The 12,780-nt window shown below is 42.4% G+C and overlaps 1 protein-coding gene across 2 annotated transcripts in view; it reads right to left on the minus strand.

Moving 5' to 3' along the window:
• The window catches only part of Snx4 (sorting nexin 4), a 57,288-nt gene that overhangs the window by 15,955 nt on the left and 28,553 nt on the right, over positions 1 to 12,780 (minus strand). The window contains 2 exon segments of one of the 2 annotated variants that reach the window (NM_001127550.1): positions 1,867 to 1,939; positions 9,923 to 9,978. The exons of the other annotated variant lie outside the window; for it this stretch is intronic. Coding sequence (NP_001121022.1) covers positions 1,867 to 1,939; positions 9,923 to 9,978 — 129 coding nt within the window. 2 annotated transcript variants of the gene reach the window in all.

Raw genomic sequence — 12,780 nt, forward strand, 5'->3', positions numbered from 1 at the left:
GCTTTGCCAAGTAGTTCTGTTTGACTTAAGTATTTAACTCATACCCAGCAGTTTTAAAAGACTTTTTCCTAACAGAAAAGATAATACTTCTATTTGTCCTTTCATTTGTTTCTTTCTTTCTTCTTTTTTTCCCCCTAAGACAGGGTTTCTCTGTGTACCTTGGCTATTTTCAACTCACTCTGTAGACCAGGCTAGCCTCAAACTCAGAGATCCACCTGCCTTTGCCTTCCAGAGCGCTGGGATTAAACGTGTGCACCACCACCATCCGCCTTAAACATCTAAGCCAGTGGTTCACACCCTTCCTGATGCTGCAATCCTTTAACACAGATCCCCATGTTTTGGTGACCTCCCCAACCATAAAATTATTTTTGCTGCTACTTCGTATTTTGCTACTGTTACGAACCATAAAGCAAATATTTCTGGAGACAGAGGTTTGCCAAAGGGGTCCACTGATCTGTCTTCTCTACAGTTGACACTGCATTAGGGAAAGTCCCAGGGAGCTTTCTGAGCGGTTTTCAAGCCTATGTTCATGTGGGCCTTTAACCTTCCACCCTGCTGTTATCTCCATGTGTCATGCCCTTTCTCCTAATTTCAGAACATGGTTTTAAAACCCAAGTTAGTCAGAAGATGTCACATGGTTCCACAGTTACAATTAGAACTTCACCATAAGTCATACTCAATGTGTGGAATTTTATGGTAATGAAAGATCCAGAAATTTCAGCTTATCAACTCAAAATTCTTTCTAATATTCAGTCCTTGCTTCCAAGTAGTAAGGTAACAGGGAGAACAACCCACTCCAGTGTGGCTTTCTTTACTTGGCATTTTACAGTATATTTAAGGAAGCTATTATGGCTTGATAGTTCTATTACGGCTTTGTGTATTGGAATCTTGGTTTTCAGGAAAGGGTGAGGCCTAGTAAGAAGTCTTTAGATTACCAGGGACAATATCTCTGACAAGATTCAATTATCACGGGACCCCAGCAAATGCTTGTTGAGGATGGACTGTTAAAAGACTGAGCAAGGTGGGCCCTCCCCGGCTCTGGCTTCCTGAGACCTCTAACACATGCTCACACCATGAGTTCACACCATGGTGTGATCTGTCGCGCTGGTGGGCTCTTTTATTCAATATATTCCATCTCAGGAGGATCTTGGCCAACATATGACATGGCCCCAGACCAGCTGATCCTGTCTCTGGTTCTAAGGTTTCCTCTGGGAAGATTAGATGACAAGTTCCCAGGTACTCTACTTACTGAAACATATTTTTCCCCACATGCATTACAACAACATGTCCAAGCACACTGGTGGTTCCTTATCCCTTTTGTCATGGAGACTAGTACCTTAAGTACGTTTATTCAATGGAATTTATTCTGTGGAATATGCAATGAGGAAGATGAGGCAGGGGGATAGTTAAATTCAAGTCTGGGCTGCACAGCAAGACTCTGTCTTAAAGGACCACAGATACAAGATGTCCTAATAGCCACGAATTATCCCACAAGGCTTCAGGAAAAACAAAACCAAAAATAACAACAAACCCCAAAAAACCTCAAAGGCTGAGGAATTATTCTATGGAGTCTAATATAAACTCCTTCATTATTTACATTCTACTCTGAAATGACAGACCTTTTGATAAGATGTCAAGTCAGTTACACCATGACACGCCAGGAAGAAAGTGACGGGTTCAAACTCTTCCAACTGTTCCTAACAGAAAAGCCCCCGCCCCACTTCTCGTAAAAGGCAGGTTGTGATCTGAACACACTGGATTTTCATGTGAAATCGGCCATCCGTCATAAATGCACCCAGTACTTAGAGCATGCTGACTCAGTGACAAGGCCGTCCTTGGGGTGTCACAGAACTCTGGCTCACTTACGGCTCTGACTCGAAGGAGGTGTGAGATGACGGACTGCAGCTCATCGCTGTACTGCCTCAGCTCCGTGAATCTCCTGGAACAGGACAAAACCTCGCTCAGGAAAACGAGCGGTTAATGTTTCCACACAAAATGGCAATTCCTCAGAGTAATGGAACTTCTCTCTAATCCCTGAACATTATAAACCAATACAAATAGAAAAATATTCTAAAATAAAACAGCATCAAATGCACACACAAACTGAAAGCCAAGAAAAGATGCAAAAAGAGACCAAGGTAGAGATAAAACCTGTGGGTATGGAAAAGTATTCTGAAACTAAACAAAGCAAAACAAAACAGGAAAAAGTCTATGGTGCTGAAAAACACATACTGCAACCTGAATAGTGTCTCTAACATTCTATATTCTTAACGGTTCTCAGTTACCTTTGTTCCCAATTCTCCACAAAGACCCCAAGCTTGTTTAAAATAGCCGTGTCTGTTTCACTCTGTGAATGTTGGTGTGCACCACTTGCACCCTGGTGCCCATGAGGTTAGAGGAGGACACTGCATGCCTTGAACTGGAGGGAGCTACAAGTGTAAACCATTAGGTGGGATCTGGGACTCAAACTTGCATTCCTCTGGAAGATCAACAAGTCTTCTAAGCCACGGAACCATCTTTCTAGCCTGACACCAAGATTCTGATGTCACTCTCCACACAGGTAACCAAAGCCAGCATGTGGGAAAACCTCACTTTCACTTCCGTCAGGCAATTTAAAGCTTTCAGTTTCCATCCTATTCTCTACACGGTATGCCTCGTGTTACTTCCCAACTTCTTCTTCTTCTTCTTCTTGCGTTTGCTAGGCAAGCGCTCTACCACTGAGCTAAACCCCCAACCCCACTTCCCAACTTCTTTTTACCACAGTTAACCCACTGTACTCTCAAGTCACCCTTGAAGTTTCTTCTGTAGTACTACTCCCTTTCTTTACCCTAATCTAAGAATTTCTGAAATGTCTGTTTTAAAAAGCCTACTGAGAGGGGCTGGGGAGATGACAGAGTAGGGTAGAGAGATGTCCAGGAAAGCCAGAAGACCTGAGTTCAAATCCTAGGCACTCACATAAAAGTCAGGCATGGCCTTCATGTCTGTAACTTTAGAAATTGTAGGGTAGAGATGGGTGGATCCTGGGAACTCACTGGTCAGCTAGGCTACCTGGACGGTGAGCTTTAGGTTCAGGGAGAGACACCATCTCAGAAAAGTAAGGTGAAAAGCAATAGACAAAGACTAATGTCCTCTTCTGGAACCTGCATCTATCTATTCACATATACCATGTACACACATACGCATGCACGCATGCACGCTGACTATTGAGACCTTGGCATGGTAGCTTACATTTATAATTCCTTAGCTCTTGGGAAGCTAAGACAGATGGCTCACTGTGAATTTGAGGTCAATGTAGATTACAGATCAAGGTACTATCTTTAAAACAACAACACTAAAAAGCCCAAGCCAAAGCCACTACTGGGGTCTCTCACTGGGAGAAGAGAGTGAGGCACCATAGGCAGAGGTCCACTCTCAGGTCTGATTAAAACCACCTTACCCCAAGGTTTCAGGTGCTGGTTACCCTCAGGTCACACTCTGGAAAGGCTCATAGTAAGAGTGCAAGTCTTAGATCCTCAGCCATCTTCTCATTAATCTTTCAATAAACATTCACTCCATCATTTGTATGACTGTGTTTATGATTATGATGATAGTATGTCACCACATTCCTACCTCCACCTTGGAACTCTCTCCTAACCTCCCTGAACAGCAAGCACTCTTACAGTTACTGACAGAGCCAAAGCTTGACCTCTCTTTCCCCACCTCACCCCATACACGCTCTGCTCCCCACAGCCTTAGAGAGTGGAGCCTGAGAGCATTCTGTCCTCATCTCCTCCACCCACACCCTCTCCTTACACCAGCCCCTATGCTCTGCTTCTTAAGCACTGCTGAGATCTACCTGCACTCCCCCAGCCTCTCTGCCAGTCCCTTAGGGCAGTATCAGCAGCATCTTCTCTCTCCTGGAATTCTCTAACTGCCCTGACCAGACCACAAGTCGGCTCACACATTCTAACCTGACACAGCTGCTGGGAGCCTAACTCAGGACCTCTGGGGAACAGTAAATAACAGACTGTTGAACCATCTCTCCGGCCCTGAGGTTTGACATCAATAATGCAGCTTAGGACACTACCCAGAGTCCCTGCTTATCTAGTCAGAAGCTGCTGGCCAGCCTGAGGTCCAAACAGCCTCTGCTCCAGGCACTCCTCTAACGGCCGTGCTTCTCATCTGAGAAATAATCTGGGCATTAAAGGGCCAAAAGCGTGGCTGTCCTTGATCAACCCACACTGGAAAGACATGTTTACACCCCAGCTGAGGCAGAAAATTGACTCTATAATTTTGCTTACATTTATAGGATAAAAATCTTAACACTTTTGAGACAATCAAACTCTGGGGGAGAAAGTGGGAATGGACAGTGAGAGAGTGAGACTTCTCATTTTATAATTCTCCATATACCGCAATCTGCACATACGCCTGACAAGTTATTAGGGTAGAGTACCCAGTCAAACTACTTTTAGATGTCTAAATTAAATTATAAAGAAGATATTTTCCTAAATAATTATGAAGTGCTTTCTTTATAGAGAGCCAGTGCTTAGCTAGCAGATTTTCCTGCAGGGGCTAATAACTGCATTGCAGTGTTAGTAAAGGTTGGGGGAAATTGTTAAACTCCGTCAGTCCTTCATCAAATCTTATATATTTGTGTTTTGTTTTTGTTTTTTCAGACAAGGTCTATATACTATATAACCGTGGCTGGCCTAGACCAAGTGCTGGGATGAAAGGTGTATACTACTATGTACAAGCCTTGATCAAATCTTATGCTAAGGACTAGGAGTCAGAAATCCTTTACAGTTAATTCTTCTAGGCCTGATTCCCTAAGGGCCTTTCCTTTTAGATCAGGCCTAACTACAAAGTTCTTACTGTCCCATTGGGTTATGAGAAATTTCACAGGAAGTAAGCAGTTGATGGTGCAGTCCACCCAAGTTAAGGGAACCAAGGTCCTAACATGCCAGATGACAGACTGTCCAAGGCACACCACTCTTTTACCACCTGAGGAACAGAATGTAGTGTTTCCTTTCAAGTGACAGGAGGGTTAGGGAGGAAACAGCATCTTTGTGGGATCAATCACATCACCAGAGCCAGCATTAAGACTCAGACACCCAGAGAGACGGTCTTCAGAGACCAGATACTGGGCATGGGAAGGCTTCAAGGCGAGGTTGAAGACTCCAGCAAGCCTTGGACAGCAGCAGCAGCAGTGAGAAATGGAGGCAAGGATTTTCCAGAATTGAGAGCTAAAGTCTTTGCCAAAGTCAAAATCCAGCACTGTCTGCACATCAAAATAAGGACTGTCTCAGAACCTGTGACATGGTATGGCTAGAGACTAAGGACACAGACATGATCGGGTCTGAGTGCCATACTCTCACAACACCAACCATGACCAATCCCTGAATCAGAGGTAGCGGAGAGCTATCATGTAAACAGAGATCCCAATGGAGTCTGTGAGCCAGGCTGTCTACACCATGCAACCCTGCTTACCTCCTATTCCTTCCTAGACACTGCCTCAGTCATTACACTGCACTGCTCCTTCTCTCCCCTACTGCTACATTTTCCAACCTCCAGTCACTGCACCGTCTCAACCGGACACACGGCTGCCCCAAGCAAATCGCATCATTAAATAAATCATTATTTAAAACTCATCTTGGGGGGCTGGAGAGATGGCTCAGTGGTTAAGAGCACCCGACTGCTCTTCCAGAGGTCATGAGTTCAATTCCCAGCAACCACATGGTGGCTCACAACCATCTGTAAAGAGATCCGATGCCCTCTTCTGGTGTATCTGAAGACAGCTACAGTGTACTTATATATATAATAAATAAATAAATCTTAAAAAAAAAAATTTTAAAAAACTCATCTTGGAAATGGCCTCCCTCAAGGCTTTTTTCTGAATATGTATCTTCAATCTGGAAGCCCAAAGGCACAAACATAGTTTAAGTCAGCTGTTGTCTATTTTATATTGCTCTCCTGTTTCCTTATGGTTTTAGTCTTGACTGTCTTACTACTCTGAAAGTATTAAGTCATATGATTTCTCTTATACTTTCTTCTTAAAACTCCTTCCTTCCTTCTTAAAGTCAGGCATAGTAGTGCACACCTTTAATCCAAGCACTCAGCAGACAGAAAGCAGGTAGATTCGAGGACAGTCTGGTCTATATAGTAAGTTCTAGGAACCAGATACATAGTGAGACCCTTTCCCACTTCAAAAAAATTTTTATTCATTTTATGTGTGAGTGTTTTGCCTCCATGTATGTGTGTGTACCATGCGTGTGCATGGTGTTCACAGAGGTCATATGAGGGTATGGGATCCTCTGGAACTGGAGTTACAGATGTTGTGAGCTACCATGTGGGTGCCTGGATACTGAACTCGAGACCTCTGCGAGAGCTGTCAGTACATTTCCACACTGAGCCAACTCTCCAGACTGCACTTACACCTTTACAGTTGTACAATCAGCCATCACCTAAGAGAAGACCCCACCACCCGCAAAGGAGCTCAGTGTATGGTGAGTCTGTGTTAGTATAGAAACCACAAATGTTAGTCAGCTGCCGCCTTTCGCTCCAGGTTCTGCGTTTCCAGCCTTAGGGACTCTTAATACAGTGCTCCAAGCCTCTGCTCTGTTTTGATTTTTATTTTTCCTATTTCTGTGTGAGTAAGTGGGTGTGAGCATGTGTGTGCTATGGCATACATGTGGAGAAGTTAGGTCTTTCTGTCCACCAAGGCTAGCTGGCCTGTGGCCTTCTGGGAGATTCTCCTGACTCCGCCTCCCATCTCACCAGTCGTTCACCATCACATCTGGCTTTTTAATATGGGCTCTAGGGATCAAAGTAATTGTCAGGCTGCATAGCAGGTGCTTTCCCCACTGAGCTGCACTGCCAAGACCTGAGCCTCTTAAAGGCAACTTGACTCTACACCATTTATGCTACAGTCTTAGCACAGGAAAGAGAGCGAAGTAGAAGATGTGGAGACTCAAAGGACCTAAGCAAGTCCTTTAAATGTTACCATGTAGTTCCCCTTTAAAAGAAGAGCTGTGACATTAGATATGATTTAATTGAAGCCAGTATTTTTGTTTTTTTTTTTTCAGGCAAGAAAAATTAGCAACTAAAGTCACAGTAAATTAAACTTCTTGGCAAGGTTATGATGGACACAAGATCAGAACTGTTTATTTATACAAAAACAAACTAGTAGATTTAAAAATAAAACCGAAATTTTCATAATCTAGCTGGCTTATCCTCTCAATTCTGTCTGAATGGATTTAGTTTATTTGCAGCACAACATAAAGAGGCCTTGAGTGGCCACAAATGAACCTGAGCTGCATTTATACTCTCAGTGCAAGGTAAAGGGCATTTATAGAGCCCTGAAGTCATGTAAAACAGAAGATGCCAGCAGATCCCCCTTCTCACTGCTTTTAACAGTTAGGTCTGGGAAAAAATGAGCTTCTATGAAGCAAGTACTAGAAACAGCATTTTGGTCATCTCTCTGAAATAATTATTCTGGTTTTCTGGAATTTAGGAAAATAAGAGTGAAGCCTTCTTGTAATAGATACCATTTTAGTAATGAAGTGATTATTTTAACTTATTATTAATCAGCTGAGCCAATCAGACTTAGTACAGAGATTTTACATATTAAGATTCTGTTAAAATAGGATTTAAAACAAGTAAATTTCCTTGCAACTACAGGTTAGGGTGATCCTTTTGTGCGCGGTGTAAAGACTGTCTCCATTATTCAAATGCTGATCTCTGTGCTGGCAGAGTCTGAGTGCAGGCTGGAGACTGGGGAGCAGCGCCTGGCTCAGTGTTTTATAGAAACTCTTCCCTACCATCCTCTGACTGGTTTAGTAAAGAGATGAATGGCCTATAGCCAGGCAGAGGAGGAAGGGCAGGATTCCAGGGGAGCTAGGAGCTCTGGGAAAGAATCTGAGGTAGCACAAGATCTGCCTGCCAGAAGCCGAGAAAAAGAGGGAACTACAGAGCCACATGGCAGAACTCAGATTAGAATAAGCAGGTTAATTAGATTGTAACAGCTAGTTGAGAATAAGCCTAAGCTAAGGCCAAGCTTTCATAATTCATAAAAAATCTCCATACCATTATTGGGAAGCTGGTGTATTACAGAAAGTCTGAACGGCTATGACTACACATTAATTTTATTTTATACTCTGATGATAATATTAGTGGCCACATCCCATTTAAAATCCCATCTAAAAACCTACAAACAATATGGATAAATAAAACCCAGTAATTCAAATAACCTTGTATAGCCAAGAAAAATATGAAGAAATTCAATTGACAGTCTTTTTCATTACACTGATAAACATTTGACTTAAAAGAGCTAGTTTACAAAACATTAATATTAAAGGATTAATAAAAATAATAGATCCTCTAATGAATATACATCCACCATTGTCACAAACTTTGTTTCTTTTAGTTATAACTTGTAACTTTAGTTCTGATCTATAAAACACCTATTATTAAACATGCATGTCATTGTAACATTTTTAAAAACCTTAATGGGAGCTCAATGAAAGAGGCCAATTTGAAAGGCTACCTTTTTATTTGGTATGTCAGTACTAAAGAGGATAAATTATGGTAATAGTAAAAGTAAAAAGTCACTCGAGTGGAGGGAGAGAGGATTTCAGGACATCAGTTACGTCTACTCTGTGTGGCCCTGCAGCAGTAGACACTCATCCCAAACCACACATGGCAAGAGTTGCCCCAGTGAGCTCAGACCAGCAACCAGCTCTGTCTGTGTAGTGCACTGCTGGGAGAGGTGGAGAAGGAGAGTCTGGGAGGAAACGGATGGAGGAGGTGTCTACACCTGATCTCAGTGTTGCTGTAAGCCTCGACTAAAAAAGAATGCAATGAACAGCAACAGCAGAACAGAATATGCGAGGTGTAGTGACACATACTAGCAAGTCCAGCACTCAGAAGGCATGATGAGAGGGCCGTGAATCTGGGCCACATGAGACCCTCAGTCAAAACACCAAAATGGAGATAAATATGCACTTCACACGCATACACATAATTAAAAATAATAATAGAAGAAACAGAAACAAAAGGCCAATGATGATCATTACCACTTTCTAATTTTCAAGAACTTAGAATATTCACTTATATTTTATATTCAAAATTTATGTTGGGTTGGGGATTTAGCTCAGTGGTAGAGCGCTTGCCTAGCAAGCGCAAGGCCCTGGGTTCGGTTCTCAGCTCTGGAGGGGGGAAAAAAATTTATGTTAAACATCAAGAAGGGCTGCAGATTTAACTTAGTAACAGAGGGTCTGCCTAGCACAAGAGGCCCTGGGTTTCATGGTTAATACTGTCATTTGTACATTATAATCAGACATGACATGTTAAAGCATCTCTACAAAAGCATGCTGCCTGCAAAGAAGCGTGCAGTGGAGAAGCGGCCCACCCACCAGACTCAGAGTGAGCAAACTCTAACCCCTAGTGTGCATCCTGCCCCGAGCATCACATCTGCCAATGCCCGCACCCAGGGCAGCACCAGATGGACGGTTATGACGTCAAAGACTCATGCAATGGCACCACAGGGCCCTTACCTTCCTGGATTCTGCCTCAGGTTTTTAGCACACAAACTAGATTGTTAGTATATAGACAATACATAATGTTCTTAAACTCTGCACATTTGATAAGCAGTCACATAAGAAAAACTACAGGAAATTACTTCTCTCATTTTTCTGATATCTTCAGCATGTAATGAATCTTTCTAGGAGAAAAAGCAATGGTCTTATTTTCTAAAACTTCAGACACAATCTTACCCAAATTATAAAATTTCAAAATCAGTTTTAGACTTTAAAAAGGTTTTACTAAAAGTGAATTATTATTTAAAGTTTAGCAAATTAAGTGCATACATTCAGAAATGAAAAATTAAATAGATTGATAAGCACCATTCAAAACAACATTGCAAACTGTTATTAAAACAAAGTCTTACTTGTCTGGGTTTTTCACTCTGAATGTTGCATTAAGCGCTTTTAACCTGGAGTCTGCCTGGAAAAAATAATTTGTTGACTTAATACAATTATATTTCAGGGTATGAAGTTCAAACATTTTTACTTTTCCTTCAAAATTAAAGTGTTCAAGTACCTTTTTTATATCACATGCTGTAAGCACATTAAACATACTGAAGAATACTTAGTAATTCTTTTTGAGAAAACTACACAAGCATGGTTATGAATTAGAATGACTATTCTTCCATGAGTGCCAGCCTTCAGTGATTCTGAAGGACACCTGTGAACACCAATGTACCAGTGATGCCGTCAGCTCTGCATATGGTGTGAGTCACAGGACGAGTCTGACTTCTCCCTACAGCCTTGCAAGAGAAGCAGTGATCCGCCTGGGTCAGCCGTGCACATGCTGCCTCATGAAGATCCTGTGCTCTCCGAACCTAATCCTCAGGTGGACTCTAAACCAACGGCCTTCCTTTTTCTTATCCTAATCAACCTCTCAGAAAAAAAGAAGCTACCTATAATAAGTAATGCTCTGCTAGACAAGCAGGCTGGATGGCATTGCGTTGACGCCATCCCTTTCTTTCTGTTCTGTTGTGGCTTTTGAGACAGGGTTCCACTCATGGAGCCCAGAGCCTGCACTCCTGACCTCTGAGCGCTAGCTTCCTAGCACTAGCATTGCAGGTGTGAGACCGTGCGCCTGGCCTAGCAGACAGCGTCTTATTTCTAGATAACTGTTCTCTCAGAAGACAGAGAGATAAACACTAAACAAGGGTCTCATTTCATGAAATATATGATTATCATATTTAAATCCTAAACTTTTACAAACACCTGAGCCAGGGGTGGTGCGCATACCTTTAGTTCTAGCACTTGGAAGGCAGAGGCAGGGAGACCTCTGTTTGTTTGAAGCCAGCCTTGTCTAGATAGTGAGTTCCAGAACAGAGACAGTGAAACCCTGTCTCCAAAAACAGGAAGGAAGGAAGGAAGGAAGGAAGGAAGGAAGGAAGGAAGGAAGGAAGCAAAATAATTTATTTTTGCCTAAGCACAGTGCTCATTGAAAAAAGGTAGTTCAATTATTTTTTTTTAAAATCTCTACCCTCATGAAGACTTTACATTATTCTAATTTCCAACTCACAATTACAAATGCTCTCAATTAATAAACCAGAGTAAACTGAAGCCACCAGGACTCCCCCGTCCTCTAGGAAACAGAAGCAATGTGATAAATGTGTTCCCCCCAGCCTTGGCCTCTGCAACATCAGAGCCCAAGGATCTGCCCAGCTAGGATACTGAAAATATGTAAAAATTTATTCCTTTTGTTTTATGTGTATGAGTGTTTTGCCTGCAAGTATGTATGTGTATCAAAAGTGTACCTGGTGCCCAGAGGCCAAAAGATGCCTGGAACTGGAGGTACAGACGGTTTGTGAGCAACCACATGGGGGCCAGGAAAAGAACCCGGTCCTCTGCAAAAATAGCAAGTGATCTTCATAGCTAAGCTACCTCTTTAACCTTTCCAATCTTGCTTTAAAATAATAAATAAGCTTATTTATTCATGTAGGGGGTTTTGCCTACATGTAAGCCTGGCATGTCTGTGTACCGTGTTCATGCCTGGTGCTTGCGGAGGCACTGGGTCTCCTGGGACTGGTTACAGAAGGATGCTTGTAAGCTACCACTGGGTACTGACACCTGAGCTCGGGTCCTCTGGGAGAACAGACAGTACTCACTATTAACCACGGGGACATGTCTCCAGTCACCCCAAATCTCACATCTGTTTGTTTATTTTGAGGCAGGGTTTCTCTATATAGCCCAGGCTGTCCTTGAACTGAGAGACCTGCCTGCCTCTGACTCCTGGAATTAAAGGTATGCTCCACCATGTCCAGCTTCAAATCTCACTTTTGATCCTACAATTTTTTCACTTTTTTCCCCCTGAGACAAGGTTTTCTCTGGTTGTCCTGGCACTCACTCTGAAGTCCAGGCTGGTCTCAAACTCACAGACCTCTGCCTGTCTCATCTTCCCAAGTGCTGGGGTTAAAGGTGTGCACCACCACTGACCAGCTAGAATATATTCTTTTTTCCTTTTTTAAAGATTTATTTATTCATTTATTTTATATAGCTGTCTTCAGACACACCAAGAGGGCATCAGGTCTCATTACAGACGGTTGTGAGCCATCATGTGGTTGCTGGGATTTGAACTCAGGACCTCTGGAAGAGTAGTCAGTGTTCTTAACCACTCTCCAGCACACTAACAGACCACTAGCTTCCACCAACCCAAAGGCTAAGAATGTCATCCAAAAGCATCTGAAGCCTACAGCAGCACTTTCCTGGCTTTGCTGTAACCTGTCCACTTGCTGTCCCCACCAGTATTTTACAAAAGACACTAATGTATGACTGTCTGTTCTGTGACTATAAAATTCATGCACCCTCCACAGCACTACACATCAATCTAGGCAACCTACCTTCATGTTTCCAGCCCACACTTGTTAACCTTAGGATACTTCCTTATTCCTTTCTTGAGAAAGAAATGTGTTTTGTGTTGCTAGCCACATTGACTGGCTAACACTCACCTTAAAGTAATTCTAGAAAAATGAACCTACTATCTCATTAACAGTGATCATAGTCATTTTCTTTTATACTACTTATCACTTTTCAAATTATTTTTATTTAAGTAATTTACCACATTACTACACACTCCTTAAAAACATGTCAGTCACCCTGGCTGGCATAGCACTTAGAGGAATACTCAAATTCTGCAGGCACCCAGAACGTGGAATCTCAGAGACTAGCAGAAGCCAAGGCCTTGTCTCTGATGCTCCAAGTAAAAGGAAGGGTTCCAGATGCTTCTCAATCA

This window comes from Rattus norvegicus, chromosome 11, assembly GCF_021556685.1.
Source record: "Rattus norvegicus strain SHRSP/BbbUtx chromosome 11, alternate assembly SHRSP_T2T, whole genome shotgun sequence".
NCBI classification, from domain to species: Eukaryota; Metazoa; Chordata; class Mammalia; order Rodentia; family Muridae; genus Rattus; species Rattus norvegicus.